Here is an 18,510-nt window from a genome sequence, read left to right on the forward strand (position 1 = left end):
CTCAGTGGTCAGCAGGGTACGGACCATGTCAATAGGTTTGTGATGTATTTAGGGGTAAGGCCATTTAAGGCTTTAAAGGTGAGAAGTAAGAATTTAAAATCAATACACAGTCTAACAGGGAGTCAGAGCAGGGAGACAAAACAAGGGGGAAATGTTTGTGTGCTTTCTAGTCCTGGTAATGAGTCTCGCTGTAGCATTTTGAACCAACTGGAGATGACGGAGGGAGCCTTGAATTATACCTGAGTGAAGTGCATTAAAGGAGTTAAAGGCGTGAGTAGACAGAAGCATACGCAGCTCGTTCTAATTAGCAGTTGAATGAAATGGACAGATTTTTTGAGATTCTCTAAAGCCAGTGTATCACTGAGCTGTGCCTGTAGGTGAATAGCATTCATCAGGGTGTCTCCAAAATGTCTGGAAACATTCGTCACATGAGTTGCACAGGCTCTCATTCTTATCGTCTGAATTTTGACCAAATTTTCAAAATTTAGTTTGACAGGTTTTCTCTCTAAATAATAGCAGACTTGTCTTAAGCTCCTAAAACCCGTCTCAGTTTAGTTTTGGTAATCCTAGAGCACTAAAGCTGTACATGTATTTTGGCACATGGGAGCTCTTCTCGTGACATAAAACATCCAAGTCTAACCACACTAATAATACAGTAAATAATAATTATTAAAAATCTGCCCGTCTTCATATTACAAGTGTACTCCAGTAGATTAAATCACAATCATGCTGACGGCTATCAAGTGGGTACAAAGCAGACCGAGGTGGGCAACGAAACAATGCGCACAGCCTAGAATACAGTTTAGCAAGCTGTGCACCTGAAAATAGGCCATGATTTTCAACAATTGGCTGTGCAGAACGCTGCCACATGACTCACTGGTGGCTTGGTCTCAAACACTCAGCATTCAGCGAGACTGCAACTGAAAATTTGCTTATTTTCTCACAAGTTTTTAGCAGTTTTGAGTCACCAGCTATTGTCTAACAGCCACAGCCAAGTGAGATACCGGCTTTAAACTGGAAAAGACGAGACTGAACATCATCTTTGACTTGAGAATCAAAGTTGCTTTGTTACAAAAAGCAGTTCTGGGAGAGAGCTGACTCTTATTTTGACCTTTGGTTCTAGACGATGTGATTGGCTGTGTCAAAGATGGCATTTAAGTTTAAAAGAACTGAAATTCACACGTGAACGAGCTCAGATGTTTACATAGGTACACACCAAATACATATGCAGGACTTCAGTGTCTGTGTAGCCTTTTCCCGTTCCACATGACTCGTTTGTTGATTCTTTCTCGTTCCATTTTTTCGGCCAGGCAGGTGTGCGTTTCCTCACCACACAGGGTTTGCAAAGGGTCCTCTGTGAGGAAAAATTTAGATCCATTCACACACACTGTGGTTCCTGCTTCAAACTGTGACAGTGAGTGATGATACTGTCCAAGTTAGCTTAGAAAGGCACTATTCACCATGCCACACTGTTGAAATGAGACATAGTACGTTCATCGCTTTTGTGTGAGTGCCTTTGCATGGGCTACTGAATACATGTATAAGAGCTCTCAGTCACACAGGATGTGACTGATTTAGGTCGAGAAGTGAGTAATAAATTAAGCCTGCATAAGTGCGTATGTGCGATGTGGTTGAATCTGCCCTGAGCTGCATATATCAGGATTCTCGGGCATGTCTGTAAGTGGATGGTCACGATGTTAGGCAGTGTGTGACAGGCGCACACATTTGTTGTCAGTGGGATGTAGATGGCAGACGTAATCCAGAAAACAGCTTAACGAGCTGGGAGAAGCTGTTGTTGTCAGTCAACATCGCAAATGCAATATTTTTTTCCGTAAATATCATGAACAAATGCTGCGTCTTGAAATGTTAAAGACAGTACGGAGCTAATGGATGTTATCTGACACAAATACAGTCCCGTTTACCACAAAAATATATTTTTTGTTGTGTTGATAGTTGATAGTAGTTGATAGTATTTGTTGATAGTTGATAGTATTTGTGCAATGAAAGCTGAATACATTATCTGAGCTTGCTCGACTTCCATCCTTGTCACTTACAGCAATGAAAATCACTCTTAACTATCAACTTTTTCTAAAAATGTTGTGACTTTTCCGTTTTGTTTTTCCCATTTAAAAAAAAAAAAAAAATCACCAAGTGACAAATCTAGAAACTTTTTTTTTTTTTTTGGACAAACAGTTTTTCACATTTCTGCCCAGCAAACGAAGTGAAATTCCCCCCACAGCAGGCGCAGGTGCCCCTGCCTCTGCTGCTCTCTGTATCACAGAGCAGCAAGCAGCAGAACGGATGAGTAAGCTCCTTGCACAGACAGAGTTGTTCTTGTGCTCACCCACACAGAGGGGGTGAGAAAAAGAAGTATGAAGACATTGTAACTTTCAGTCACAGCCATTATTTTGTATGTAAATACAACCAAAGTAATGCTGAAGTTAATAGTCCCTCTAAGACAAAGGTTTCGCTGTTTGCTTAAGAAAAATGGAATTTAGCTCTGCTGCAATAAAATGTAATCCCCACATTCCTTGTGAAAAGGGAAGTTAGCTGCTGTAAACAGGTCAGTTCCGACCATAAAATTTGGTAGTTTAAAGCCATTCAGTGCAAAATTTAAAGCAAAAACAGAAGCAATCCTTTTCTTGCTATGTCTTAAAACCCGAAGGAATAAGTGTAAGTCTATTTCCCTTTAGAGACACAGCCCTCTGCTGGCAATGTCTTTGTTTCTTCCGATTGTGTTTTCTGCTGGACATGTCCTGGGCACAGGGTCTGGGGTGGAGGTGCCTTCTGATCAACTTATATCCCCTTCGTATGTACAAACAGTTTCCTTTGCTACAAACCCCAAAGGGATACTAGCTTCAGCTAGATGGTTTTTTTCTTCTTTGTTTTGTTTTATACCAAAAATGAACAAAAGATGAGCATAAACATAACCTTAGGTTGGGTTAGCTCAAACATTAGCTCGATAACTTTATGGCAAAAAGGTGAGTGTGTTGAATCATTAAAATGATGTTCAGATACCGAAATATGAAGTAATTACTCTGTTTGAACCATCAAAATAGCAAAGGCCACCAAAACTATAAAAATTGCTCTGTTTGAATTTTAAAATAAAGCCTTCCTTTTTTCTCTTTAATTAACTTTAATTTAAGTTAAACTCTTAGATACCAATTAGTTTTTAAACCAAATGGATAATCTCACGTCTGTGTTGGGGATAAGACACTGTACACAACAAACCTGAGAAATGTTATTTACATATTCAAAACACCAGAGCAACTATGTTATTTTTGGTTAAAATGTGCAGATATAACAAGTTTTACTTTGAAAATATAAAGGTGAAAAAATGTGAAGGTTAAGATGATGAAATTATATTATATAGAAAATGGATGAAATATTGAAAAACAAAGTTTTAATCGTATGGTCAAGTTAAATGAATAATTTAAAGTTTATTTGAATAAAACTGCAATGTACAGCTTCTCCGAGGGACTCCAGCTTTTTCTCAACATTGTGTGTATAATTAGAGAAGCGAACTCTTCTAAATATTGTTTTCATCTGGAGGAATTGAAGAAATAAGGTTTCACAATTGATTAAAGGTTGGTGAAAACAGGAAAAAAAAAAACAGTAAATACCTTTTAACTAGTTTGATAAATTTGGCATTCTATTTGAACCTGTTTTACTCTGATAATTAACTGGACTGGGAGTTCATCATGCAAAGCACCAGACAAGCATTTTTTGCTTACATTAGGCTGCAGTGTGCGTGCAGGCTTCCTTAGAAAGCTGAAAGTACCACCAACCTGTCAGGGTGTTAATTAAGGGTGTTTTGACAGGGACTTCGCTGCAGATGTAGGTGTGTGTTTCACTTTTTATAAACGTAACAAGCCACACAGAGATAATCTGCATCAAAGAGTCCGTGTTTATTCTCAGGTGATCATAATTTAAAGTTTTGAAATTTGCCTGCCTGTGTCCTTTAGGTCCATCATGACAGACTTGTACTACCTCAGCCAGGCAGACGGAGTCGGTGAATGGAGAACGAAGGAAGCTAAAGACCTGTCGGATCTGGTCCAGAACAGAATCACTTACCTACAGGTATCTACAGACTCACCTGCTGCATGCCAGCTGGCTGGCATTTGCACCCACGCAGATACGTTTAGACAGAGGTGCGTTGTGCGCGTTCAGCCGAGTGTCTCCCGCACGCGGATAAGCACACATGCGTTATTGGTCTTTCACACTTCCTTGTCTCATTTGCACCATCTTTATCTGTCAGCGTCAGTCTCCACGAGTAGCAGGTAAAAGGAACCAAAGCAGAAGGTTTCAGCGGTTGTATCTGACAAGCAGTTTTCCTGTTATTTGTCAGTGGGTTAGTGCTAAACACACACACACACACACACACAGTGAAAACAGAACCGCGCAGAAAAACAAAATGACTGATCTGCAGACATGCTTGTGCAGAAATGCAGTTAGAAGACAAACGCTTTTACGCTCAGCGAGGCTTGGACAGATGCACGTTTGCTTACGTAAACATCACAACCTGACACTCAGGACACGTCCGCTCACCCCAGCAGCTCTGCCCCCCCACCCCCTCCCCGGCTCTGATGCTACCCGCTTCTTGAGTGGGGCGGCGCGGCAGTGGGTCCTGCAGCATTAATGAGCCGGTGTGTTTGATGAAGAGGACCCAGTCAGTCTGGCTGGGCGGAGACAGCACCACTAACAGCTGCTGTCACCACTGCTGAGGGATCACACCGCTCTACCAGCTGCCATCACTAATTCATCACACACACACACACACACACAGGCGTGCACAGACGGATTCACCTATGCGAGCAGTCGCCGCACAAAAACATTCAAGTTCAGCCACGAGACCGAAGCTCGTGCTCCTATGCAAAGCCTGCATGTGTGTGTGTGTTCTTCTGTGTCACACATACATCTATATGAACACACAAACAGACAGACTCCGCCCCTCCCGTGCTGCCGTCTCTGCCACCCGCAACAGCTTCTGCCCTCATTCCTGATTTAACGAACTCCTTCTCTGCGTCTGCTCCATCTGTCCACTCACGACATTCAGTAACCACGGCTCCTTTTGATGGAGTTGTTTTCTTACTTTTTACACCGTGCGCCTTTGCATAGTGAATTTTATTAGCGACGCACAATATTATGTTTATGCTTTATATTTTTGCTTTGATTTTTCCCAGAAGTGATTATTTCACGCTGGTTTTTGTTCCTGCAGCGCCACTGTTTTCTGTCTCTCACGCCTCATCATGAAACAGCTGGAGCTTTTAGAAGCAGAGCATATTATCTGCTTAACTTTCTGTTTTTAATCACCCGCCAGCAACGGCAAAGTGTGTGTGAGTGTATGTTTGTTAGCAAAATATCCTCTGACAGGATGGATTTTAATGAAACTTCTGTAAAGTAATCAGTTGGACGTCTGTAACTGATTACCTTTCAGAGTCAACCCTATTCAAGATGGCTACCAAAACTCAGCAACCTTAGCAAACACAAAAATGTTTATAACTTCAAATATTAAAGTCTTTTTTATTTTGGGAAAAAGACAACTTGCATCTCCTTTTGTAAACAAAAGCCAAAAAAAGCTATTTTTTATCTGTGAATGTGACATTTAGCAAGAAATATGATCAATCCAATAAGAAAGAAGGTATTGTCTGCTGAGCAGGTCAGTCAATGCTGTCACATATTTCTGTGGTATCTAATAACTCCGTGGTCTACTTTCCACTCCCTAAAACTCTTGTTAATTGTTATTTCCACACCTTGTCCTCTCTGCTTTTTTATTTAAAGCAGCTTTCTGTAGTGTTATGTATCACTTTGGGATCTCGAGCTGCTCAGCTTTTATTAATCCCAGGTATAATCCTTTGACTAGTTGATACGTATGTAGCCTTGTGCCACCAGCTATGTGTAGCTATACTTTTTTTTTTTTTTTTTAAAGGGATGAACAATGAGGAGACAGCACAAACTGACTACCTTTATTGTGTTTGTCGTTTAGTTTAATTCATCTGCTGGGTGCAGAATACAGTGGTACACTTGGTGCAAATGCTACAATCCAATCATGTCTAATGAAACCCAAAGTTAAAACAATATGACCAAAACCAGTGCAATTCAATATTAAACCTGAATGGAAACAGTACAATCACTTATATCGTAAATTAATTCCAATTTTAAATGAAAATGCCAGCGAACTGCATATTTAAATTCACATTTTCATGTAAGTTTGACCAATGAAAACTACTTGCTCAAAACATCGTCACTCCACTGTAAAATATGTCGTTCCCAGCAGAATGTGTGGAGAACAGTGGCACCGTCGGCTGGCATTAGCTCTGACAACTCAATATTTATTCATCTTAACAACTTTTTTTTTTTCTCTATAAATTTCTAAAATAAACTATGGCTATATATGATGAGATACATATCACTTTAAAATTGCAAAGAATTTCATCATCTACATACTAGGATTCAAGGAATGCCGAAACACTGGAGACTTGAGTCCCATGCAGGGCTTATTTTGCCGACTATCTCGGCTAAAATCAGTCAGAAAGTTTTTGTGAAGTTGTTTTGCGGTTGAAGCAGGAGTACACTGCAGATGTGTTAACTGTTGAAATAATTGCTCATTTTTTAGGCCAGTGTAGCCACCCTCAAGGAAAAGTAAAACAAACCCGGTTTTTAAACAGAACACTTGTTTTAGTTCTTTCGTTCAGGCCTCGATGCTGTCCGGCTCGAAACTCAAACAATCAGAATCTTAAAAGGATTTTCCCTATATTTACACATTTTATAGTAATTCACAGGTAATGTCATAACAAAAAACAATTAGTCAAAAAGCAAAAGTAGAATTTTTTTCGAACATCTTTTAAACAAAAAGGAACAAACTTGGCCAGTACTATCTGTGTGTGGCACTGAAAGAAACAAAGCAGATCGACCCTATTTACCTGAAACATGGCGAACATGTTCAACATGCTCGCTCTGGCAATGTCTGTTTTAAACAATTTTGGCCCCTGAGCAAATTTTGTTAATAAGCTCAAAACATGTCAAATGTGTTCTTGCAACTCCCAGAACGACAGTGTTATAAATATTTACGAAGACTTAAAAGACAGACAACCTTCTGGTACAACAGTAGGCTTAGTATCAAATGTTGTTTTCTGCCAGATTTCAAACAACTTCAACACTTCTCATGCAATACTTACCTGTATTCTTATAGTTATCAATCCCAGGTGTGTATCTATATAGTTTTAGGTCTTGACCATGGCAGAAACACTTTTTTTTGTTGCTGTTTATAAAAATATATCTACGTAGACACTGCACTGTTTCTAGAAATGTTTTCCTTCACACAAAAATGCAGAAAAATATTCAAAATGCAGTATTAGCTATACCAGGCCTGTGTGTGGTGCTGTAACGCTGCCAGAGGAATGTATCAAAAATGGAGAACATATTAGGTCTAAACTGTAAACACATCAAAAAGATAAAGACAAGGATGGTGAATACAGTTGCAACAACCACATCCTTGTGTGCTCATCAGGTAATACAGTATACAAAAGCTTTTCTGTAGTTGAGCAACTGGTATCTGCAACTCAAATGCAGGCATATAATCTGCTGTTGTTAGGTCAGTCCCGCTCGGGGTCGTAGGGTAGTGGGGCTGTGACATCATCATTTTCAAAAGGTTGCGTTTTGGTTGTCTATATGAAAACACAAGAATGGCTTTTCAAGACCTTTTCTCACTCTGGAACTCCTTTTTTTTTAAATAAATCATTTTGGGGTTTCTAAGATGCTGCTTCTGTATGGATGCAAGGTTAAAACAATAAACTTTTCAGTAATCAAGACGCCATCCCAACGTGGAACAAGCCTTAGTCACATACAAAAGAAGCAAACTGCACCAGTAATAAGGAAAATTATCCATCAGAGGAACCGTGATGGAATGCAAAACAAGCAAACCAGTAAAGAGAGTAGTAGGAGAGGAAAGTGCAAAAAGAAAGAAAAAAGTGTTCACTGTAATTCAAAAAATCTTGATGAGATTCTAAAACTGTGAGGCTCTTAATTGTATTTTGCGATAATTGACGTTTCTGAAGATGTGGCTCACTGAATTCATGGTGGAAGTTGGCGCTCACGCACATTAACCAGTTTCTCCAAACTGTTTTCACACCTTCAGCTGTAAAAACTTTGCCACTGTGCGCTGCAGGTGTTTCTTCCTAAAAGGGCATCCATGAGGAAAATTTAAACCCTGTAATGGGATGAATAATATAGTGTGAACAACCAAAGCTTTTCTCATATGACTGAAAGTCCTACGCTAACACGGCGAAGCAGCACAGAAATACCATTTAAGTGCACTGGAGTCGCTCTTTAATTGTCTTGAAGGGACGGGATGTAGGGAGCACTGTGAATAATTACCTGAGGTTATTACGCTGTCAAATTCACTTGTTCTCAGCTGTAGTTCCTAAATCAACAATATCACTGTGGTCAATCACCCCGTGTTTCACTTTCAAAAGGAATGCTTATTCAAGAGGTACTTAACCAACAGTGAGCACCCAGCAGTACTGAGTGGCTGCCTGTGCACGCTTCTGGTGCCATTATCCTTGGACCGAACCGCTCAGCGCTTCAGTGTCATTCCAGCTACGCCATTAGCAGCCTGAGCTCCAGCGGTGGCCTTCTCTCCTCGTGACTCGTGTCGTGAAATGATCTCATGCAGATACGGTGACGGATGCACAGAAAGCGAGCTCTGCTGAGAGCCCCTTTGTGTTCAGGCGGCACAGTAGATTACCAGTGGTTTAGTTTACACCTGAGGGGTGAACTGGCTGCCTGTAACTAAGAGGAAATACCTTTGTGGATTGTTCTGTCAGCTCAGCAGGCTGTTGATCTCTGTTATTGAACAGCAGCACTGTTAATCAGCTCTCTGAACCTGAAGGATCCTCTCCTCTTTCCCTTCTTTTTGCTAATTTCCTCTCTTTGCCTTAACCTTTCATCGTCTCTGTCGTCTTTTTATTTATTTCATCTCTTACTCTTGTTTTTTTCTCTCCCTCTTCTTCTTCTTTCTCCCCCTATTCCCCTTCTTCTTCTCCCGCTAGTGCGTGATAGGCAGCGTTAGCCGGTGGGTGTTGGGCGGCCTGATTACTGTGAACTATCCACAGCTGCAGCAGCCTAATGAGGAAAACACTCCCATCAGCAAGTAATTGCTGTTTAGGAAGCTGGTTGGCACGAGCGTTTCAGTCGCACAGACCGGCTACAGAGCAGATCACAACTGCCTGACAAGTCATTGTTATCGCAGCATGTATCACTCTGTCGATTCCAGCTTTTTGTGTTCGTAAAATAGACAGCTTATTGTTTCGTCACCAGCTCCTCACATTTTGTATTCGTCCCGTCAGACAGTATGATCTTGAAGCTAATTTTCGAGTTGATTAATCGAGAGCATGTTGGGGAAAGGGAAGGAGAGAGGAAACGGAGAATAGTAAAAACTGGAAGGAACGAAAGGGGAGATATATTCAGAATGAGCTCAAGAAAAAGGCAGTAAAAAGGAAGCAAAAAAACAGGCGTGGAGTAGAGGATGAATTAGAGAATGCAAAAGCAACAAAAAGCAGATTAAGGCAGAAGAGATATTAAAGGATAAAGCTGGCGGGATTTTCTGTTTGTCTTATTGTTAAGAAATGCCAGGAAAAAGACCAAACCCAGGAATGAGTCAGTTTCTGTCTGTGGCATTCAGCCCTTTCTTTAAAAGCTGCAGTCAATGTTTTTTCAAAACGGCTAGTAAAGAGCACTCTGGTATTGTTTTTTTTTTAATCAAATATCACCCAAACAAGAGCCAACAGCGTATTTTCTTAGTATTGTACTCTAAAAAGTGTTAATATGCACCAGTAAATATGCATTTGTTGAAGAAACGGAGCATTGTGACTCATTACTGTGATCTGATTAGTGCTTGAACAACAAATGATGCTCTTTTTTTTGGACTGTGTAGAAAATACTTGTTAAAGTAAAATACAAAAATACTAAAGTTTATATTTTACCAGTAAGGAGTGATAGGGTGGTTAAAAGATGGATGAAGATGAATCGATTTAGGAGATAAAGTTGAAGGAATTCATATCTCCCACTTGAGTTTTAAGCTAAAATCATCTTATATTAAGAAATGACAAACCTTTAGTCACTTTGGTCAAACCTTGAAAATAATCTTTGCAATATGTGACAAGATGTCACAATCAGAGTATGTATTGTTAATAACTGTCAGCTAAAACACATCCCATTTTAGCTCAATATTTGTAAAATTGACCAAGTTATAGCCACTTTTGTTTAGACCAGTGTTCACTTGTTTGTCCTGTGGCTCATAAGTTATTTTTCTAACAGACAAATAGGGTTGACTCCAATAATTAATGTTAAAATTTAAAGCAAAGATCTTGTGCAGTGAGCAGCACCTGGAGTATGTGTGAATGACTCTCAGCTATAACTGCATCAAATTCTAACACCATATCTGTAAAAACACACACACACACATACACACCAAAGTATCTCTAAAATGTATTGAGTTATAGCCGTCTTTCCATCTTGAAATGGGTTGATTCCAAAAATGAACCAGAGGCAGATGTACATCCAGTGATTGTTTCCTGCAAGTTTGTTTAAAATCTGTGCAGTGGTTCTTGAGACATTTTGTTACCAGACAGACACACACACACACACACAAAGCCAGAAACATTATCTCCTACTGTTCACCTTCAGTGGCAGGTGAACTGAGAAAAGGCACAACTAGGCAACAAAACATTAGATTTTAAGATGAGACTGGCAATGCAAACCAATAAAAGATTATCTGCCGTGTGTTATTAAAAGTCAGAGAGCATGTCTCCAGGAGATACAAGGTGAAAACCGAGCAATAAAAAACGTTGAAACATTCTTTCTTTTTCTTCTCCCAGAACCCCCCAGACTGCAGCAAGGCAAGAAAACTGGTTTGCAACATCAATAAGGGCTGCGGTTACGGCTGCCAGCTCCACCATGTCGTCTACTGCTTCATGATCGCTTATGGCACCCAGCGCACGCTCATCCTGGAATCCCACAACTGGCGCTACGCCCCTGGCGGCTGGGAGACGGTCTTTCTGCCCGTCAGTAACACTTGCACTGATCGGTCCGGGGCTTCTACGGGACACTGGTCAGGTGGGTACAGAATGAGAGCCGCTCGTTTTGATTCTCACGGCTGCCAACAGCAATCGTGATGCGTCACTAAATATTCAAATTTCCTTCCCCGATTTTGGACTATCCCAGCTGAAATCTCAATCTGCCAGGCCTCTCCTTTGTGCTTCCGCAGCAAAAACAAAGTTTGAATCTCTCAGCTGAGTTTGTCTGCAATTTCCATCTGAGCACTTTAGCTGCCAGCAGCAGGATAAGTTACTCTTTATGCACTTCGCTGCCAAAAAACTCTTATGACTGAACATACCACTCTCCCCATGTCTTGTTTTTGCTTTTAGTCTTTGACAAACCATTTTGATTGATCATTTCCTGTACATATAGCATAAATGTCAGCCCAGATTGGTCAGACATAAATTTCTTTACCTATAGCAGATTTATAGTTGTCACTCTCCATGTTTTTTCTCTGTTGCAGTCCTTTTGCTGCGACATAGACCGGCTGGGAGATCTTATATGATCACATTAAAAGCTTGTCTCATGCAACATGAACACAACCTTAGACGTCCTATTTCTCCAGCATGAAATTTAAAGCATCTGATAGAATGTTATTCAAAGAAATTTTCATTATTTACACAACTGCAGGTCTTAAGTTTAGACAAATGGAACTAAATTTAACAATTTCCACAAGAAGGATTTTGTTGAGATTTGTTTTTTTTAGAGTTGCTATAAATGTGTCCTGTTTGTACACACATACAACAAAACGTATATCTGACAAACTATGAATAAAACATGAGGCGTCTTTTCTGTATGTCTACCAATCAGAATCCTTCCAGATACGTTCTGCAGTGTGCAAAGCCAATAATAATATCTTCCTGTAAATGTCTTCTGTTTATCAGCTAAAACAGTGGTTTAGTTTTTGCTTTATGAGAAAACAATCATTTAAATAAAGAAACATGAAAATTTTAGATTTTTTTTTTCTAATACTAAGTGGAATTTATTTTTCTAGTATTTTAAATTGCACAAACTGCAAACGCATTTTCAACATTTTCAGTCAGCATTTTGTCACAAACTTTAAAATTTTCTTAAAGTGAAGATTGCAAAGACGCAGCTGAATTCAACACGTTCATTGTTCTTTTTAAGGACGATTCTTAGTTTCTGTCTTTGCTTTTTTCACTTCATGCATTGTTTGAAGTCAAAAAATTAAAGTTCACATTATCTATGTAAAAATAAGGCCAACAGAAAGCCTAATAAACTAATATGAAATTAAGTCTTGTTTCTATGAGAGGCAACACACAAAAAGATTGAAACTAGCTGGTGAACGTAAGTTTTTATTTATGAATTGTTTAGATTAACATGCATCACCTCATCATGGGGTAATTAGTTACCACCAATGTCCTGACGATGTTGAGATATTTCCGTTTAAAAACGTTGTTTGGATTAAATTTTGCAATAAATTTACAGAATAATTCTGTTTAAACATTCAAACAATTTGCATTTCCATTGTAACACTTTTAGCCTTTCCCCTCCATCTTCTTGCTTCTCAGTGATGTACATCGTTCTCTGTCTGTGTGTCCGTTAATTGAGGAAAATGTTTTTACCAGTCTGAATTATTCAGGGATGCAAAAGTCTTTTTTTTTTTTCGTAATTGCTTCGCTGTTCAGGGCAACTTTAGCTGCGCAGTTTTTGCTGTGAGTTTTGACGATGCAGAGGTTGAACACGGAAGGAAATGGCCAAGTATCAGCGTTGTGTTTGCAACCAGTCACAGGAGCTTTGAATTCTTATCAGCCTGAAGAAACGATCAAAGGAAGTATTGTTGAAGATATGCAAAGTTTGGTGAAGCTTATGGTGGTTGTAAAGTGCCAAGAGTGACCACAGAAAGCGCCAGCTCAGTTTAACTCCACTGTTTAAAAAAAAAACTGATGTAATATCAATGAGTGACAAAATATGTCAACATCTACTATCTGGTGTAGCCAGAACATGCTGAAATTTTTCCAAAAACATTTATAGCATTTTTGATAACCATCTTGCACATCAGCCTTTGTACATACTGTTTTTGTGAAGAAACATTATGAAATGAATCGTTGTTTATTTTTCAAAGATGCCAAATGTGCTAAATTAGTATGGGCACATTTGTTGGTACCCTTAATGAGATTATTAATCTTTGCATTATGGTCATGTTTCAGATTAAGTGTTTGACCTTATTTAGTATCACAGGTTCCTTCAAGCTTTTCATCAGCCTATTTAAGGAGAACTAACAGACACTGGGCAGAGAAAGTAAAGGTGAGAGCTGTCTGAGGAGCTCAGAAAGAAGATTATAGATATTCATGTTCCAGCTAAAGGCTACAAGACCAGCTTCAAGCACCTTTGTGTTTCTCTGACCACAGCTGAGAATGCTATTAGGAAGTATGAGGTTCATAGGACTGTGTAGAATGTGGACGCAAGAAAAAATGCAACCGCAGGTTGATCAGACACATGGTGTGGATGATAGATAAAGAAAACCATTCAAGCTGAACTTCAAGGCCAAGAAACGTTTCTGTTCACATCTTTCATTGCATTTTGAACCACAATGGGCTTCATGGAGGAAGAAGAATCTGGAGGGCTCCACCATTGACCAAAAAAAAAAAAATGCCAGACTGGAATTTGCCAAAATGAGAAGTTTCTGAGGCTGAGGAGACAAAACCGGAGATTTTTGGCCAGTCACATCAGTTGTGATTTTTTTTATTATTATTGACAAAGCGTACAAACAAATTTATCCACACCTGTATGGAAGCAGAATTGTATTTGTGTCAGAATCTTTTTCCGTTTTCCTGATGTTCCTCAGTGTTACGAGCTGCTGAAGAACTCTAAATCTGGGTTTTGTTTCGAGCCAAGAATCCCTGGACTGTGCTGACACACAGAGTTGTGTACATTTTACCTTAACAAACAAGACGTTCACTTACTTCATTTAATAGTTTTGCTCGAAAACTCCTAATCTTAACATAAAAGAAACATTTGATCCTTGAGGTCTGAATGCTTTTGTCACACACACAGACACACAATACTGGAACAATCTCTTTGATAATTAAAAGATCAAGATTTTTTGTTTTCGTCTCCCTTGCTAGTTTGTTTTATTCATTGCCTTTTAGGCCTCATGAAAATCTGATGCAATAAGTAATTTATTCAGAAACTTGAGAAATCCTAAATGTTTGCAGGGGGTGGGATGACAGAGAAACATGTTTTTTTTTTACACAGACTGCAAATGAACTTGAGTGCTGTGAGGTTGAGAGAACTGAGCAGAGAGCAACAAAACTTCTTCCTGTTACTGTTGATTACTGTTGTCTGTTGCAGTTAGTGGTGTTTACTGGTGCTTCACTAGTTCACTTTTAACCATTTCCCTTCACTATGTGGTCCACCACGTTGCAAGCCCCCAAAAAGAAATGCCTCTAAAGAGAACACAATGATGCAATACGTTTGGCTGAATGAGCGCTTGCACCACGAGGCTGGAATAGTTTCTGAGCTTTTAGGATGTTGCAGCAACTCTGATGATCTCAATGCATTTACAACATAACAGAAGCCAATGACCAGCTCTGTGTGCTCTTCCTCCTGCTCGCAGTACACAAAATAAACACTGGTCAGGTATTGGTAGTCTGTGGCGCAGAGGTTTGTTGCTTGCGTGACACACAGAGACCCGAAACATGGCCTACCTGCTGAAAGGCTGCCGCTCTTAAAGCTCAGGACTAATAAAGTGCCAAGAACGCTCTCCGGGATAGAAATCGGTCTTTTCTGCAACATTTTTATGGATCCTTCCAATTTTTCACGCACCGCTGCCTGTGTTGCCTCAACAATATTAAATGCTGTTGTTGTAATTGTGTGTGGGAATTGCCCACAATATGAATAGCAAATATGCCAAATTCTGTGAAATTATGCAATACCTGCACAACCACGCAGAAATGCAAATGCTGTTAAATACGATTAATAGACCTTTCTATTGTGTGTATTTATTTTTCAGCCTTATTTACAGCCTTTATTTAAGCCTGCAAAACAAAAGCATTTGTAAATCTGTTTGGTTATGATGAGGAAGGGGTTAGTGTACCTGCCTACCTCAATCACTTTCTCTCTCATGGCTTTCCTGTTCTCATCGCTGCATCCTTTCAGCTTTTTATTTTTATCCTATTGCTTCATTTGACTTGTGCTCTCCTGGGCTCTCTCTTCTTATCTCCTGCATTCCCTCCGCCTTCGCTCTCTCATTTTCTTGCCTTTCATGTGTCCTTTTCCACATTTTAATGTATTTTTTTTCCCCTGATCTATATGTGTGTGTGTGTGTCTGCGTTTGGAAAAAACACTGCCTCCTATGCATCTATATATGCCATATGGCCACTTGCACCCGACAGGCAACTCACTGCAGGCCTTTTAGCATTCTGAGCTGTTTTCCTTGAGTTGTTTTTCTTATAATATCCTGCAATTCACAGAAGCAGTAATTTCTAATGATGATAACTAGATGGGCATAACTAATGTAAGTCTTTTGAGTACTTGACTACGCCTGTGGTCATGCCTGCTGTGGTAACAGTGCAAGCAAGTACATTCCTCGGGGCGCTGGACTACAAAGGGATGCTAAAGCCTTGGATTAATAAGTGGATGTGTACTGAATATCAGACTAATTAAGCAGAATATTTGCCAATGCCTCTACAGTTGCAGTGTTTTAATGTCAGGAATACTGATTGCTTGCAGGGGTGAAAATGCTTAACTTCCTGGATGGTAGAAATCCTTGCACTTTAAAGACATTATCATTTTGTAATTTTCTTGTTTTGTTACAAACTCTAACAATTCTTTCTTCTCTGTGTCATTTAAATTCTTTGTATTGTTTATATCTCCACTGGAATTGGTCTTTTCTGGTACTTATTGTTTCAAACTTATAAAATTCCAATTTCCCCATATATCCTAACTTGAATAGCCCACTTTCTGTTAAGTGCTTCCCTCGAGATCCGAGACATTTATAGACCAAAGGAAGATGCATGCTATATGTGTCTGTGACAGGGTATTTCTGTCAAGAAAACGTATTGCTCGGGGGGGAACATCAAAGATAGCGATGGAGTCATTATGGGACTCGCTCATTTTCTTCCTGCAAACGCAAAATGGGGAAAAAACAAAACATTACAAGAAAATCCACATTGATGCAAACATAACACAGTGATGTATACCTCTATTATTTGCTTTGCTGCATAGGTAATATGGTTCATGTCTAAAAAAACAAAGTAATTAAGAAGATAAGATAAGTTGTATGGAAAACACAATCAGGTCTGGAAATATGTTGTTGCTTTTTTTTTTTCCCCCAAATATACTTGAAAAATATTTATGTAACGAAAAGGAGCTTAAAGTGCAGCTTGAATGCAGTGAAATCCAACACAGAGGAATGGTTTAGGAATCGCAGCTCATAGAGGCTCTGTTATTCGCTGAAAAATAAATTCATCCATTAATAATATATTAATTTTAAGACTTATTTTTTTTATTGTTTGGAGAGTTTTGTTTATTTGTCTGAATGTTTTAAAAGGGATATTTTTACCCATGGAAAGATTCTTGTCACCACCACTTATCTTACGCTAGATGTTCAGAGCTTTTATTTTGTCGAGCTCATTAGATGCTTCGTGCTTTTAATGGCAGGTAGTTTATGTCTGCAGTGTGTTGCAGTATTGTGCACACTGATATTGAGGTGACAATAAATTGGTGCTGTATTGTGCAGTCCGAGGAATAGGGTTGTTTTACCAAATATCACTTCCTTTACACAAAATAATGAGCGTCCATTATAAATCACAATCAGTTAAAAGTTATTACAATTAATTTATGTAAATTATGTGAGATTAGCACACTTACTCTTTCTGGATAATGGATACCTTTGATGATAGTTTTGTTTGCTTGTCTTTTATCATTTTTTTCACATGGAAGAAGTTAAAAGTGGTTTTAGTTCAAACCCATAAGTACAAGTCTGAACAAACATTTTTCAAACGTGCCCACTGTTGATTTTCTGTCCTTACTACCCATTTCCGTCAGTAGTGTAAAAGCAGTAAGAGTTTCTGCCCATTGCTTCTCTTGTGAATGGTGCTGCATAAACTGTCATGTTTAATGGACGGAGGAGATTAGAACCAATGCAGGCCGGCTCTAATGGAAGTCTGGACCTCAAAAATAGGAAACCAGTCCTCTTGTAGAGCTGTGGGCAGCTGATCAAAGAGGTAATTTGCCAAAGAAAGTATATTCCTTTGTGCTTCTCTGTAGAGATATTTCTGCCTTGTGTGCGAGTCTAAGAGCAGCAGGAGAAACATAATGTTCCCTGACATGTAAGGACCGGAACAAGAGATCCCTAAGTTCATAACTTCATCTCAAATGTATTATGAATGGAGAGGCTCTGTATTTTGTGTCTGGATGGCATCGCTCTCGGTTCTCCAGTTCCATAGCCTCGTATGAAACATTTATTAAGCCCAGTATACATCACACACTTAAAATAAAGTACAAAAATTCAGTTCCAGTGCACACCCATAGACTTAAATTGATGTTGCATACAGATAACATATGCAGAGTTTTTGGAGTTGAGCTATACTTTAGAGAAGCTTTGTGATCTAATTAAGTGGTAGTGAGAGGAAGACATACTCCATATCTGTACATCAGTGCCAAGAAGTGCAGACCTCAAAATATGCCCATTCTCCCTCGTGTGAATCATGCCAATTCTGTTATATAAGCAAAGACAAGCCTGGGAATATTTTTTCTGTTCAATATTTAATGCTTCTGCAGATTTATATTCCATTCATGCTCCAGCGCACGCACACACGCTTGGATTTCAGCCTCTGTTTTCTGTCCTTGTTTTTTAACATATTTTTTGTGTCTGCCCTTTTGGTGAAAGGCCATTTTTAACGAGTCATTATGCCAATTATTTAGAAGCGTTTTACGGAGGCTGTTTTTGCAGTTGCATTACGGCCTGTTTGTGGCAGCTACAAAAGCCACTTTAGTCTGACAGCGCAGGCCTCAAACTATTTTTTTTTTCTTTATCTAAATCAAGAATTTTACAAACGCATAACACACAATCTCAGCTCAGAGTTTACAGCTGAAAGAGAGTGAAGGTTGTGTCTGCCAGGCATATCCCTTCTGCTGAATGTGATTAGAGGAGCTCTTTGTGTGTGTTTGAGAGTGTGAATACAATTACTTTTTATTGTTGTTCTATTTGGATCCACATTAGTTACCATTGTCAGACCACCATTTTTCAGTCTGTTCAGAAGATCTTGTACATAAGCTTGTTCCTGTGTATGCGTTTGTAAGGGGATACTTGTGTGTGTTTGTTTACACGTGCAGGTGGACGCCACGTACATGTGTGTGTTTACAAGCAGGCAGTTGGCCGTGAACAGTGAGTAGGTCTGGCAGGTAATGGGGCCTTTTTGCTGTCCCAAAGGGTTGACCTTCATA

At 39.3% G+C, this 18,510-nt stretch overlaps 1 protein-coding gene across 2 annotated transcripts in view; it reads left to right on the forward strand.

The window, feature by feature from the left end:
* The window catches only part of fut8b (fucosyltransferase 8b (alpha (1,6) fucosyltransferase)), a 251,517-nt gene that overhangs the window by 218,149 nt on the left and 14,858 nt on the right, over positions 1 to 18,510 (forward strand). For both annotated transcript variants that reach the window (XM_025005036.2, XM_017411735.3), the window contains 2 exons: positions 3,966 to 4,080; positions 10,878 to 11,115. In XM_025005036.2, coding sequence (XP_024860804.1) covers positions 3,966 to 4,080; positions 10,878 to 11,115 — 353 coding nt within the window. The remainder of the gene's footprint in view (positions 1 to 3,965; positions 4,081 to 10,877; positions 11,116 to 18,510) is intronic.

The sequence above is a fragment of the Kryptolebias marmoratus genome, linkage group LG19 (assembly GCF_001649575.2).
Source record: "Kryptolebias marmoratus isolate JLee-2015 linkage group LG19, ASM164957v2, whole genome shotgun sequence".
Lineage (NCBI taxonomy): Eukaryota > Metazoa > Chordata > Actinopteri > Cyprinodontiformes > Rivulidae > Kryptolebias > Kryptolebias marmoratus.